The 13,782-nt window shown below is 42.3% G+C and overlaps 1 protein-coding gene across 1 annotated transcript; it reads left to right on the forward strand.

The window, feature by feature from the left end:
- The first annotated feature begins 321 nt into the window (after window positions 1-321).
- On the forward strand, window positions 322-11,613 carry stk17al (serine/threonine kinase 17a like). The gene is made up of 7 exons (XM_061027054.1): window positions 322-675; window positions 4,020-4,232; window positions 7,821-7,965; window positions 8,662-8,788; window positions 8,896-8,944; window positions 9,171-9,350; window positions 10,011-11,613. Exons 1-7 carry the CDS (start codon window positions 584-586, stop codon window positions 10,291-10,293), a joined length of 1,089 nt encoding a protein of 362 aa, XP_060883037.1. The 5' UTR covers window positions 322-583; the 3' UTR covers window positions 10,294-11,613.
- The last annotated feature ends 2,169 nt before the right edge of the window (window positions 11,614-13,782 follow it).

Below are 13,782 nucleotides of genomic sequence, written 5' to 3' on the forward strand. Positions count from 1 at the left end.
AAAATAATAATTCTTTAACATGGCCCTAATGTGTGTGTGTGTGTGTGTGTGTGTGTGTGTGTGTGTGTGTGTGTGTGTGTGTGTGTGTGTGTTTGTGAAAATGACAGCATGCGACTTATTTAAGACACATTTTAAGCTACTGTTATTGTTGTATTTTTGTACCTCCACGGTTAAACTGGTGTCACTTGAACGCAACACTTGCCAGCTGGCTTCCACCTTTGGTCCGTCCTCTTCGGTAATTTCGTTGGCCGAAACAGCGGAACGTCACTGCAGGGGGGGGCGGGTCCCCGACCATACGAGGAGTTTATTGTGAGGAATGTGTAGTAGCGTTCAAACTAATTCACCTTACCGACTCTGTCACACTGCCGCTGGCCAGCATCCGCTTGTTCGGAACGCGTTTACTGGATTATCTCCCTGCAGTTTGACACAGATGCTGGTGGCTCTCACTGACTCTTTTATAATGCGAGTTTTTACTTGAGTTGATTAGAAAATCGTCCCTGTTGTGTTTTTCTTTTTTTTTTTTGCGATTGATAAAGATTTGTTCTAGTTCGAAGACGACTCCAAATTTCCAGACACAGCAACGATGAGGAACGGAATGATGACAAAGATCCTCACCAGGATAAGTGCTGACCCCTTCACGTCAAATTACGACCTGGTCGGCAAAGAACTGGGCAGGTTAGTTTGTTTCTTGCATCAATTGTGTCATTAACAAAACGCTAAGCTGTGTACTGCCTTTTTGTATGAATGGAAAGGAATTAGTAACACTATCTTGATAATCTGTTTTAAAGCTTTTAATCATATTACAAGAGCTCTCTGCACGTGTTGATAGATAGCCCGTTGATTGAAAATGTCCGATCCCGCATTCTGTCCTCGGGCAAAGTCACAGATGGAGATGCGCTTTGGCACGCGTAAAGGTAACGCGTTATTGCGCGTATTGGATGAGAGGTTCTGAAAAGTGAATGAGTTTGTCATCTATGAAAAAGAAGCAATGAGTAAGCTGAGTATTTCCCTCCCCAATGATCATCTGGTCACTAAGTTTGGTGAGGTAAATTAGGACTGTTGTACTGTCCACACGCTGTACTAACATGTCTTATCTCAAAGAAGTAAAATCAAGATAACGCTCTCTTCCAAAAAAAACCCTTTAGATCCTAGTATTTGTGAAGGTGCAAATACAAACTTCTTCAAATACCATGAGCTTAACGTATTGGTTGCATTCATATGTGTCCTAGTATTTATAGGGATGCGGTTAAATGGCAGAGTATGAAACAGGACAAATGAGAGAAACCTTTGTGACATCACATAGTTGTGATTTTTTAAATGTTAGAAGACATTTGGTGCAGAAAGCTCTGACCCGCCCTCCTGTCCAATACTGTACCAGTTCATCCAGAAAAAGCAGTTTTTAAGAATGTCATCTACTTTTAGCAACTCTCATGTTATAATCAAACACATTCCAGTGGTATTCATGAAACACATTCCAGTGGTATTCATGATGGGATTCCCTAACGTGCAAGTCAATAATAAAGACTCTGTATAAAAAAAAAAAAACAGTTGACTTCTGTAGACTGACTTAACTTGGTGTCTATTTAATTGCCAGTTCAGCCAATTGTGCATCTGTCTATACTCTGAAAATGTGCTCCCCAGCAGAGTGTTGTGGGCTAAATAGAGTATGTTGGTAGCAGCCAGACACCCTTAGCCAGGCAGGGGGGTAATGGATTGATGCTTTCTATGACGTATAGTTCATGGAAGTCTCTAAGCAGCCCCCCTCACAACTTAACCTTATGTCCTCCTTTCCTCCTCTTCCCAGGAGTCTAACCGAACAACATCCTGAGATCAGGCTTCATAATCGCATTAAGTGCAGGAATGTACGTAGTGCTGCATACCAGCAGATCTGGTCTGTACATGAGGAGCAATGATGACCATATTAGAACTGTCTGAGTGTGATTTATCTCCCAAATGATTCTTTCAGTTCTTTTGAAGTTTAAAGGAGCAATAAATCTTTGTTTTCAAAACTTTCTCATCATGAAGCTTTGCATCATAAGTTGTGTTCCCCTCGATACTTCGGCACCAAGAATGTGTTGTGGCCAACTCAACAGCAGGAAGTGGTGTGTGTCAGTTTGTCTGTGAAACAGACAAATAAGAGCTGTGAGAGCTGTCATTTCTCGTTTTACTTTAGACATGAGTCAGTGACCCGCTGAGCCAGACAAAAGCCAGACGCCACAGGAAACCAGCTTCTTAATCAAATTATCACCATCTCCAGAGCTGAAGGGAAATTGGTTTTGCATGTCACAGTGAAGTTGTATGACCTACTAGTTTCAGACAGATTCAACAAATAGTCCTTCAGCTTATATACATTATTGTGTTTGTGGATCCGGATAGTATGTGCGAGAAAGTATTAATTAATGCTGGTCAGAATTGTTCTGCGGTTACAGAGCCAACTGAGCGTTAAAATGAAACAAATTAAATGTGTAAAATACAACATTTAAAGCATTACATTTGATGTATTACCAAGCAGTTCTATGTGTCTGCCTTCTCACTCTTCAGAGTTTTGAGTTACCTCTAACCTGTTGTCAGTTTTAGAAAGACCTCCTGTTGCGCCTTTCCGTGGCCCGCAGTGATTCCCTGTCTCTCCTTATGCACTGTAGTTCCCAGCCCACAGTGGCTGCTCTGAACTTGCTGCCTGAGGAGGAAAAGGCTTTGACATGTTTTGCCTTTTCACTTTGAACAATGAACTGTCACTTCTCCGAGAGACTGGGAAACGGCATAAGAATAAGGCAAGGCCTCACAGCAGCTGGGTTGATAGCCAAAACAGAACGCTTGGGCCAAAACAGTTGCTGTTTTTGGTCTGCAGCACAGCAGGCTTGGAGAAACGCTGTGTGGGAAAATGACTGGCACCATGCTGACAGGACCTTTCTGACATGGTCACTTTATTTAGATTCTGACCATGTTCACTTTTCCAAGTTGTCTGATTTTTGGCCGTATTGCGTAGCTCATTTAAACATCAACTTGTTAGTTGGATAAAGATTTGTCAGGGTGAAGTGTCCATTTTAACATACTGCTTAGGCACCAACCTGACTATAAGAGCAGTGAACCCCTGCCTGGCCTACACAGCAGTGGTCAGGTGGGTGGTCTTGGTCTTGGGACTGCTGGGTTAGCTGACTGGTCAGCTTTTGTACAACTGTCAAAAGGAGAACCTGGTCCTGGGCGGAGGTGTCAATACAATTCCATTTGTCCTTGTTGCTGTCAGCTGTGAAGAAAGGGAAGCGAACAAGGCCTCATTATCAGCCTGGGAGGGACGGCTGTTGATTGTGGCTGACTTGACACAGAGAGGCAATTCTGCACACTTAGGACATCCTGCCCACACCCACGGTTGACCCTAAAATGAATCAGTCATTGCCTGAAAATGAGTGGTAGTAATGATGTTGCAGAATGTATTTTTAATCATGTTTTACTATAGTGACATCCAGCATCCAAGCTATGGATCCCTTTGTTTCGTCTGACCTAAAAAAAAAAAAAAAAAATCGCCTTTCCTTATCATGTCCCCTGCCCACTATTAAGTAGATTGTGAAAAAACTGTCGGCCTTATCTGTCTCCTGTCAGACCCTCCTGAAGGCTGGAGGAACAGGAGGAGAAAGGAGGAAACCTCTAACGAACGCCTAATGACGCCTCTTAAGATGATCATATCAGGGGTTGATGGCAGTGGCTATATTTTTTTAAATGATGCCACTTGACCCTCTAAGCTGTTCTTAAACCTCGCCTACAAGGTTGTACTCGTGGCCGATCAGCTTACTTTCCAAACATCTTGCAGTGTAATCTAGGTTTCACCCTCATAGCAGTTGAAATAGTATATCTGGTAATTTTAGCCTTTCATTTGCTGCATTTAAAGTGACCTGAATTTATTCCAGTGGCCCTGTTTGCTACTTGGTTAAAGAACAGAATCAAACCATTTTGTACTAAATGTATCTGAATCACCAGTTATTCTTTTTCCTAACTAACCATACTCTCCCCTCTTTGTTTCCCAGGGGAAAGTTTGCGGTGGTGAAAAAGTGCGTCGAGAAAGCAACAGGGCAGCAGTATGCTGCCAAGTTTCTGCGAAAGCGAAGGAAGGGCCAGGACTGCCGCATGGACATCTTAAACGAGATCGCCGTGCTCGAGTCCGCCAAGACAAACCCCTATGTGGTGGCACTGCATGAAGTCTACGAGACGAACACAGAAATCATCCTAGTTCTGGAGTGGTAAGAAAATTCATTTAGATTGTGCAGCAATGACACATGAACATCTTTCAAAGTTCCCTGGAAAAATGACTCACGTTGAAACGAACATGTCTGTCATTCTAAGTTTGTTTGTGTTCAAACATTCATGCCTCAATGAGCTGCCTCTAAAATGAGAAGCAGTTCCACAACAGAGCTGTAACAAAGTTCGGCCGTCATTACCCTTGCCCTAATGTCAGCGGTGTTCCACCTCGGACCATACACATCGCAACAGCCCCCCCCCCCCCCCAAGACATTATTTGGTGTCTTCATGTGCATTGACAGCCTTTACGTATCTGTCTCATCTTTAGAAAAAGCCCTACCTGACTAATAGAGTTACTGTGTATGCTGGCTTCTGCATGTCGCTCATATCTTAGAAAAAGAAATCACACGTTCAATGGAAATGTTCTATCTCACTGTGGCTTGCGGCTCGTGCAGACGTCGCCTTGACACCTCAGTTTTCTTTTTGAACCGCTGCCAGGAACTGTCACTTTAAATACCAATGTGGCAGAACTGCTTTATGCTCACTGTGTGAAAATTACAACGTGAAATAACAGTTGAGTCAGTTAGATTCTAGCGTGAGAACATGCTGCTTAGTGCTCTAGACACCAGTAGACAGTGTGTTGCCTGTCAACATTCAGGTGACCTGGCTGGCAGATGAGTTGAGCTGTTCTGTCAGTGACCCACTAAATGTCATCCTGTCTGTCTGGCTCTGGTCTGCTGTGGTGTTAAACAACAAGTGTTCCCTGACTGCCCTAATGTCGTCCTCTAATTAGTATTTGGAAAGGACACTTAGCATCCTAATTACCGAGCTTGCACTCATTAAAGGAAGAAAAGTCTGGGTAATTATTCATAAACCACCAGGCCCTGACCCTGCTCCTGAACTGCTTTCTGTTCAAGCAGGAAGCCGTCCTCTGTCCAGTCCTCAGTAGTCATTTCCATCCTAGACGTGGAATGCATCTGCAGAACAAAGGGCTCTTTACTCTGGGGGGGGGGGGTGTCTGCATTTGACCTCTGACTGAAGTGTGAAAGGGGAAGTAGCACCACTGTTCACCCCTGCATGCCTGCAGAGAAAACATAGCAGGAGATCAGTCGGCACTGGTCCACTGTTTCTCTTCAGCTGCCTAATGAATTTGCATTAGGGGTTAACGTATGAGTAAAAGTAGGTGCAAAATCGAGCAGGCTGAACATGCAACGTATTCCAGTTTTAAAGAATTTTAAATGTCACACCATGGCCGCTGAAAAGCTGCATCTACAAAAAGGTCTGACTTCAGCTTCAGTTTCAAGAATTGCAAACCATTTTCCATTTCCTGTGGGTTTAAATGTAAGCAGTAAACAAAGTTCCCAAAAGTAGAACAGCACTGGTAAAGAGTGTGTTGAACACACACACACACACAGGTATAGCAGCCACAACCACATCCTTTGTAATGTCAGAGAAGCTAAAGCAAAAAGATGAATTCTTATCATCTTTGAAAGTGTATCTCCAGTGTGCGTCAGTACCTCAGAAACTCCCCCGCATAATGACTGGTTTGACAGATAATTACCGAGCTCTTGCACTTTTATGTGCACCGTAGCTTAAAACGTTTGCAGTATTGGATACTTCAGGAAGATGTGTTTTACTTCCTGCTGTTCTACAACATTTATTGTAATTGGACTGTACCGGAGTACAAGTGCTGTTCATACAATTCTACCACAGCCAGGATAAACCTGTGGAAAGCTGGGTGCTCACATCAGTAATCACTCAGCTTGGTGGTCTGCCAAAACGGCATTACTGGCTGAACCTGCTCCTCAGTATTTAACACCACAACAGAGACTTTGCCACTGATCAGACAGTATCAGTCCCTCTGCGCAACAACAAAAATGTTGAATTTGTTAACTGCTTTAATATAGGGAAATATTTTCCCTCTTGCCCACTCATTCAGAGATTCAGAGACTTATTTTCAAGTGGTTGTTGAGCAGCCTGGTGCTCTATTAGCACCGGGCCCAAGTTGGGAAGCCCTGCACTAAAGTAATGTGTACGTTAACTCGATGTAGAGCAATGAGACCGTATTTAGACTTCAGGGAAGTATCAGATCATTCCTAAGTGCTGGGACAGAATGTGTGCAGTCTGTTGTGTTTAAACAAGATTGACTTTATCAAGATTTTAAATCCTCTCAGGCCTTCCGCTGACTGCTTAATGAAGCTATTGAAATACTTAGTTACCTCAAGCCTGTAATTGTTCAGACAGGTAAGAGGTCACATCAATGTGAAGTTGACAGATTGTTCTTTTTCTTTTTTAAAACAGTTTACTACAGTTTGTCTATGCAGTTTTTAAGAGCAAGAGCAACCCCTAAAACCACACTCATATGTCTTTCATTTCCTCTCCCAAGTGAAAACACTCACACTAAACTTGCTTGCCTTAAGTATGAAAGTGCCGATCAATGTAAACAGAATGAGGGCAGAGTTTCATTGCAGTAACACTGCGGGGTTGTTAAGTGGGATTGAGTATGCTTGCACCAAACAGGGTAGGTGGCAGGTCAAGTATTTGGTGCTGGGAGCAAAAAAAAGATTACATGGACCAATGACGGATATCCATAAAATCCCAGAAAACATGGTAGTTATTTTCACAGCTGAAGATGGTAAAGAGTGCAGAGTCGGGAGGCCAGTTATGTAACAGTCATGCCCTGGGCCTGGTCACAAAGTTTTCCTCTGAAGATAAAAACAAGTGTGCCATCTAAATCCCGCACACATGGCTCTAGTTTTTTTCGGGGGAACTGTCAGCTTGAGGCATTGATCTGACTGATGAAGCATCCAAAGCAAATCCTCCATGTCTCCACTTCACTTAAAGTTGTTACACAAGAGCAGCAAGACCAGGCAGGAATCTGACTATTCCTTCCACAAAAATGTGAGAAGTAACCATTGAGTCGACATACTGATATCCATAAAAGGATCATCTTAGGCATGCTGAGGCTCATGCACTATATAGCCACCCACTTAACACTTCTCCTCTGGTTACTTCATGGATTCAAGAAAATCTTTAGGCTTTGATTAGTTTAACAGCGTTTGCGCAAGTTTCTCCTGTCTAAAATAATATGTTACCCTGCAGTATATCAGGCTGTATTGCCTTATCACCTGCTGTAAGCTGATGCAACCATTCTTATCTACTGTAATTCTCCCGACAAGGGGAAGATACATGCAGAGACAGGCTACCTGAAATAATATTGAGTAAAGTTGGACTTGCATGCAGTGTCGACGTGGTTGGACTTTGTGCCTCCAAGCCAAAGTACATCAATGAGGAGACGGGTGTTGCATTTTTTTTTTTTTTTACAAAAATTGCACTAATCAATCAAACTTTATTTATATAATGGGATGGGTTGGGATTTGCTATTGTCAACCTTTGCAATTCAAAGTGAGAGGAAGGGCGTGTTTGTACAGTTTAAGGCGCAATTTATTATGACAAGTTCAAATGAATAATCAAAAGTTGAAAGTAAGCAAAATCAAACTCCACTGGGTGGCTCTCCACGTAGACTTTCTTTTTTCTCATCTTATCCTTGTTTTGTTTTCTCAGTTTTCCTTCCTGTGCTTTCCTTCCAGTGCCGCCGGTGGCGAAATCTTCGACCAATGTGTTGCCGACAACGACGAGGCCTTCACAGAGATGGATGTGATCCGTCTGGCCAAGCAGATCCTGAATGGTGTGGCCTTCCTTCATAGGAACAATGTGGTGCACCTTGATCTGAAAGTAAGTGAGCTGAAGGATAAGATGACAATATAGGGCAGTCTATTCCCTCGAGTGGCAAGCTGAGGGAGGTATAATTTCTGTTATGCAACCACAACTCATCATTCAGTGTGTCACGACCCTGTTCCCACGAGGAATCACTCAGTAAAAGAACCTTACTGAACTATCATGTTTTCATTAATGGGGCCCCCGAGGTAACATGCATCGGTCAGATTTAATTTCAACCTTACTATGTGACTTGTTTCTCACTGAACATGTTGCATGACTCTTTTGAATAAAAGAAAAAAGATACAAAGAATATCCATTCATATGGTTTAGCATGACTGACACTGTGTATATTTACACAGTGTGAGGATAGTATTTAAGGGGTTAATCTTTTTAGATGTAACTGTGGCATTAGGCCAGCCTGGCAAACATACAACTGTGCAAATTCAGAGTTGCTTCACTTGAAAACTCAAACAATGTAGCCACCATAGTGGTTTGCAGGATATCCTATTTGTCTAAACGATTCATCTGCTTAGAAGATTATCTCAGCAGCTAGATGCTGACTGACACACATGGCCCCAAATCCACTTGGGATCATTCAAATGGTTTTGCTTTGACTTTATTAGACATTACATGTGATACCTCAGGACCTTGAATAATCATTAGTGATGATGTGAAATCACCCGTCTAATCTGTGTGCTCTTCCCCCCTCAGCCGCAGAACATTTTGCTGACCAGCGCGAGACCTTTGGGGGACATCCGTATTGTTGACTTTGGCTTGTCCAGACGCATGGACAACATCACAGAAGTCAGGGAAATCCTGGGTACACCAGAGTATGTGGGTGAGTCCTGCTCTTTGCCCTCGCGTACCAAGAGTCACCTGTGTCTTCTCAATTATTTGAGTGCCATGATTATTATGGCTAATTTGGACCGTGTGTTTCTGTTGCAGCACCAGAGATCCTGAACTATGAACCCATTAGCACGGCTACAGACATGTGGTAAGTTTGCTACAGTACTGTAGTTGTGAGACTGTTTCCACTTAAGTTTAGTCTAGACATTTGACCACAAGAGCATCTTTGCATCAGATTTGCATACAGATAAAAAAAATGAACTGACAAAGCAAAAGACAGCCAACTCTAGACTTGAAGAAGAATTCTGTCGCATCAACGATGGCAAAAATGGCTCCTCATGATCCCCTCCCTTTTTCTCCCTCTTGTCCTCCAGGAGCATTGGGGTTCTGACCTACGTCATGCTGACGGGTGAGTCTCCCTTTCAGGGTGACGACAAGCAGCAGACTTTCCTCAACATCTCCCAGGTCAACGTAGACTACTCACAGGACACGTTTGAGGGAATCTCCCCCCCGGCGGTTGACTTCATCAAGTCCTTGCTGATCAAAAACCCCAGGTGAGGCCAAGTACGGTAAAGATGAAGATATGATCATCAAGCTAAACACTTTCCATCAGCATTCTGAGCTGATTAACACAGAGGAGTGTGAGTAAGTCTCACGGAAGCACATCCTCTTACGTCTGAATGTGAGTGTGTGTGGTAACAAGATTTACGTCACTTAGTAAATTCTTGTTGCAAAAGGTTGTACGCTCACAACATTTAGAAAATATTATACTTTAAAGGCTTTTAATCTTTTCATTTAACATGACAACAAACATTGATGCATCAGCTCTAAGAGTTCTATAGCTATGTATGTAAATAAATACTTGCATAGCCTTTATTTTGTCACCACAATTAGATGATACAAAGTATCAGCTGCTTCTGTCTCACTTGCAGAGCAATGATCTCCTGTCAGTGGGTTTAGTTCGAGCAGATTAATGGTAGGAAGATGTGGAAGATTCCTCAGTGCTTGAGTAATTGGTGAGAGATGAAGGGGAAAGAATTTTGAGGGCAGAAATGGTTTTTCTGTGGTTTTCTTAACTTAATGTTGAAACGGAATATGGCCGACATCTGTGAGAACGGATTGAAAGAATCTGATAATCCAGGCGATCCATCGGTTATGTAAACTCTTCAAAATATTTCCACTCATCCACAGTGTTATTGTGTTTGTGTGTACAGGAAGAGAGCCACGGCAGAAGAAAGTCTCAACCACCCCTGGCTGAACTCGCTTCCTCACCCCCGTTCCCACCCGCACCTCCTTGCCAGCCCCGCCTCCTCTTTGGATGAGCCGGAGATGAGCATGTCAGAGTCGGAGCCCGAGAGCCCGGCCCCCTCCCCTGACCTGGACTTGATAGAATCATACCTCACGTGCCCAGGCCAGGGTGAGCTGAAGACAGGAAGGGACACCTTCTCATTCAGCGAGCCCCCCTTTCCGACGCTGACTAAGGAGCTCATCTGCTGAAAGACGCTTCACAGGTGAAGAGACACTGAGCGAATTCAAACTCCATGGAGCAGAAGCTGAGAGCCAGCGAGCCTTCAGCTCTTAGATCCGACTCAGAGCCGTGCTTCGTGAATGCTGTATGCCTGCTGTGGACTGCTTCTACTGCTGTGATGTGTTTGTGTAGTTTTTTTACCTCTGAATTTGTGTGCTGAAGTAATACACAGAATGCACGGGAAAAAAAAAGTGAGAGGACTGGAGATGCAGTGGGAGAGAGCACACAAGGACTTTGTTGCAGGACTGCTCTGCTGCCTTAAAAGTGACAGAACTGAACTGGGCTCAGCATAACACTGTGGCTCATTCACCACTGCACACACACACACACACACACACACACACAAGTACAAGTGTCTCCTTTTTTTTTTTTACCCAATTAGCCGTCAAAACTGTCTCAGAGGAGAGACAGTCTCCAGCTTTCTTGGGAAATGACTTCACTCAATGTGTGTGCTCCTCACAAGTGATGCTTCAGTTGACCCAGACATACCTCCTGCGATGAGTTAAGTTGAAGTAAATAAAGAGTTTTGACGGATGCTTGTACTTAATTAATGCAAAGGGCAGCATCCCTACGCTGCAGCCACAAGTGAACTGTTCCACTGTTTTGTGTTTATTTATGTCAGTTATATCACTTCAGCTCCTTAAATATACAAAGCCACATAAATGCTTGTTTTAGATGTAAATGATAGCATTCTTATTTAACGGACAATCTTAAGCACTTTTTTTACTTTGTTATTGGACTTCCACCTAAATGTAAGAAACCAAAGGCACAGTCAGACACAATATATTGTACACAATCACCATTTTCCAACACAAACTGTTTCGGTCACATTATCGTTTTTTTTTGTTTTTTTTCCCCACAAAGTGCCACTTTGCAAACTCACTTCTGTGTTAATAGTAAAGTTATTCATCAAATGTTTTTTTTATTTTTTATTTGCTTTTGCAAAAGTTGCACAATTTTTCGTTTTGTACTTAAATGCGAGGTTGCCACACGTTTTTTGCGCTTGTCAAATGTTGTGAAAACATCGAAACGAGAGAATGAAGGTTACATTTTGTGATTGGAAAAGAAGAACGATGACATGGTCAACTGAAGAGCCAAGATGTGTAAAATAGAATTTATGATGTTTGCCTTCAGATGCTTGGGAGCAAAGAAATGATTAATTTCCTGTAAAGAACTGAAATGTGTTTTGTGAGTTTGTATTAAGGTTAATCTGAAAAGTAAGTAGATTATTATTTTTTTTTACTTGTGTTGAATGTAACCCCATTAAATTGTCTTATTTTGTACATTAACTTTTACTTGTTCCTGTTATTTTCTGCTCATGATTTTCAGGCAGGTTTGCACTTGTCCTTGTGGACATTCTGTGATAATTAATAAATGATGATGGCATGCATTATCAAACTGTTGTCCTAATGTGTGTTTGTTTTTTAAACGGAAGTATCAATGACATTAAATACTGGTATAAATTCTTTCTTTGAAAGCAGTTAGCTTAGTTTTCTGCTGCCTAATCTTAAATAAGGACATAAGCCTGTCAGAGCCTGACATGTTACTCTAGATTTGGGCATACTGATTAAACCAAATTCAAGCTTTCTTATCAACATGTCCCAGTCAGTTAATTTTTTGGCCATGCTTATGTTTTGGCTGTGTACGACCTTTCCAATACTCCCCATGTCCTCAGTTTCCTATACTGCTAATGATAAAGACCCATACCTTCCCGCATGTCTGTGGGTAGTGTGTTAATAGTTCACCTGTGTGTGAAGTCAGGAGAAAAGAAGAACTCAAACACAAGCAGATTCCTGAAGTTTGAACTGGATCACATGTGTAGCATCTGCTTTTCCTCTCAGCGTGTCTATTTAGAGAAACAAAGTATCATAAAGAAAATAAAAGTCTTCTCTTGGGTAAGTCTTCCATAAATATCCAGCAGCAGAACAGGAAATGCCAGTATCCTGTGAAGAGGAATACAGAAGAGTGTTTTTCACCGTAGTAAAGCTTCATTCTCTTTCTGTATATACCCCATGCACACACTTTGTGCCTTTTTATTGTGTCAGGTTGAACAATATCTCTGCCTGCCAATGTCCTGAATGCTTGCTTTAATGTGCTCTTCCTCCTATGGTCGGCATTGAGCCAGTTCAGCTCTGCTGCAGCCAATAAACAGAAAGGGGGGGCTCCCTGCAGGGTCCTGCTCTGATGGCTCTTGGCCGGACCGTCCACTTCCCCTAAAGAAATCCTGCTGTTGCATGGAGGCGAGGAATGTCAGAAATGTTCATAACTGGACGCCTTCCTTTTTCTAACCTTGTCCCTTATGCCCTACTTCCCTCCTGGCCTCCTAGGGGTTTGTTTTCTCAGTGGGAGGTGGTATTGTTTCCATACTACATAGCACTTGTACATACCCCCCATAAACATAAACATACGCAGTTATTGAAGTGGTTGATTAAATGGCTGTTTCTCAGAAGGACTCTCAGGATCAGGAGATGTTACTCTGATATTTATGGTGACCATTAAAGGACGATTAAAGACAGATGTGGAGGAGTTTATGCTGTCTCCTGACTGCTGAGTGCCCTCCAAATCTGGCTTTGTACAATCAGAGCACTTGGGTCCCAGAGATCCAAATAAATACAAGGAGTGGATAAAAAGTTTAAAGAAACATCCAGATAACCTGCTTCCATCAGTCTTTCTGGACTGAATCCAATGTCCTGTTTAATGTTTTTTTTTTTTAAATTACCAGACAACAAAAGGCTTTTTTTTCTTACATAATCCATTTTTACTTTGAGAGTCTTTACAGTAAGGGCGGTCCAAACAGATAACACTGACACACATGTGATATACACAGCTGCTTTGCCCGAAGATGTTTTTGCTGAAGGCACGCAGCAGGCTCTTCATCTCATGTTAACCCGCCACACATCCTGAAGTCAGGTCTGTCAGCACCTCCAGCCATAACACATTGATCCCCCGAGGTACGTGAAAGTCCTGAAGTGGGATTACAAAACATGAAGCCCCCGGGAGGCTGGAACGGCTACATTCTACACTATAGGTCAAAACCATCAGTTACATAACCAGCAATTGTTTGACAGCAGGCTGAACTTTTAAATGTGGTTTTCTCATCTGTGTGCCACTCACAGCTACAGGAACACATGACAAAAACGGTGTTGTGACTGTTATCAAAGATTTGTTTATGTAAAACACTTCGCTAAGCCATAGTCAAATATTTTTTGTCCCTGGGTGTGTCATTTGTGTCACAGTTTTGTACTTTAAGACCTTTGATACCTTGAACCTCTTTCAACTAAAAGCCTCTTGAAATTTGGCTTAAAATAATTTTTAAAAAAATGCATGAATGAGTTTTCTAAATAAAGTTGAGAGTCTTACAAATCAAAATGATCAGAGGGTGTTAAATGTTTTTACCAATAAACTTCAAATTTGAACAGATTATTTTTGCTGCTTTGAGGACAGCACAGACATGTCAT

The sequence above is a fragment of the Labrus mixtus genome, chromosome 20, assembly GCF_963584025.1.
Source record: "Labrus mixtus chromosome 20, fLabMix1.1, whole genome shotgun sequence".
Taxonomy (NCBI): Eukaryota; Metazoa; Chordata; class Actinopteri; order Labriformes; family Labridae; genus Labrus; species Labrus mixtus.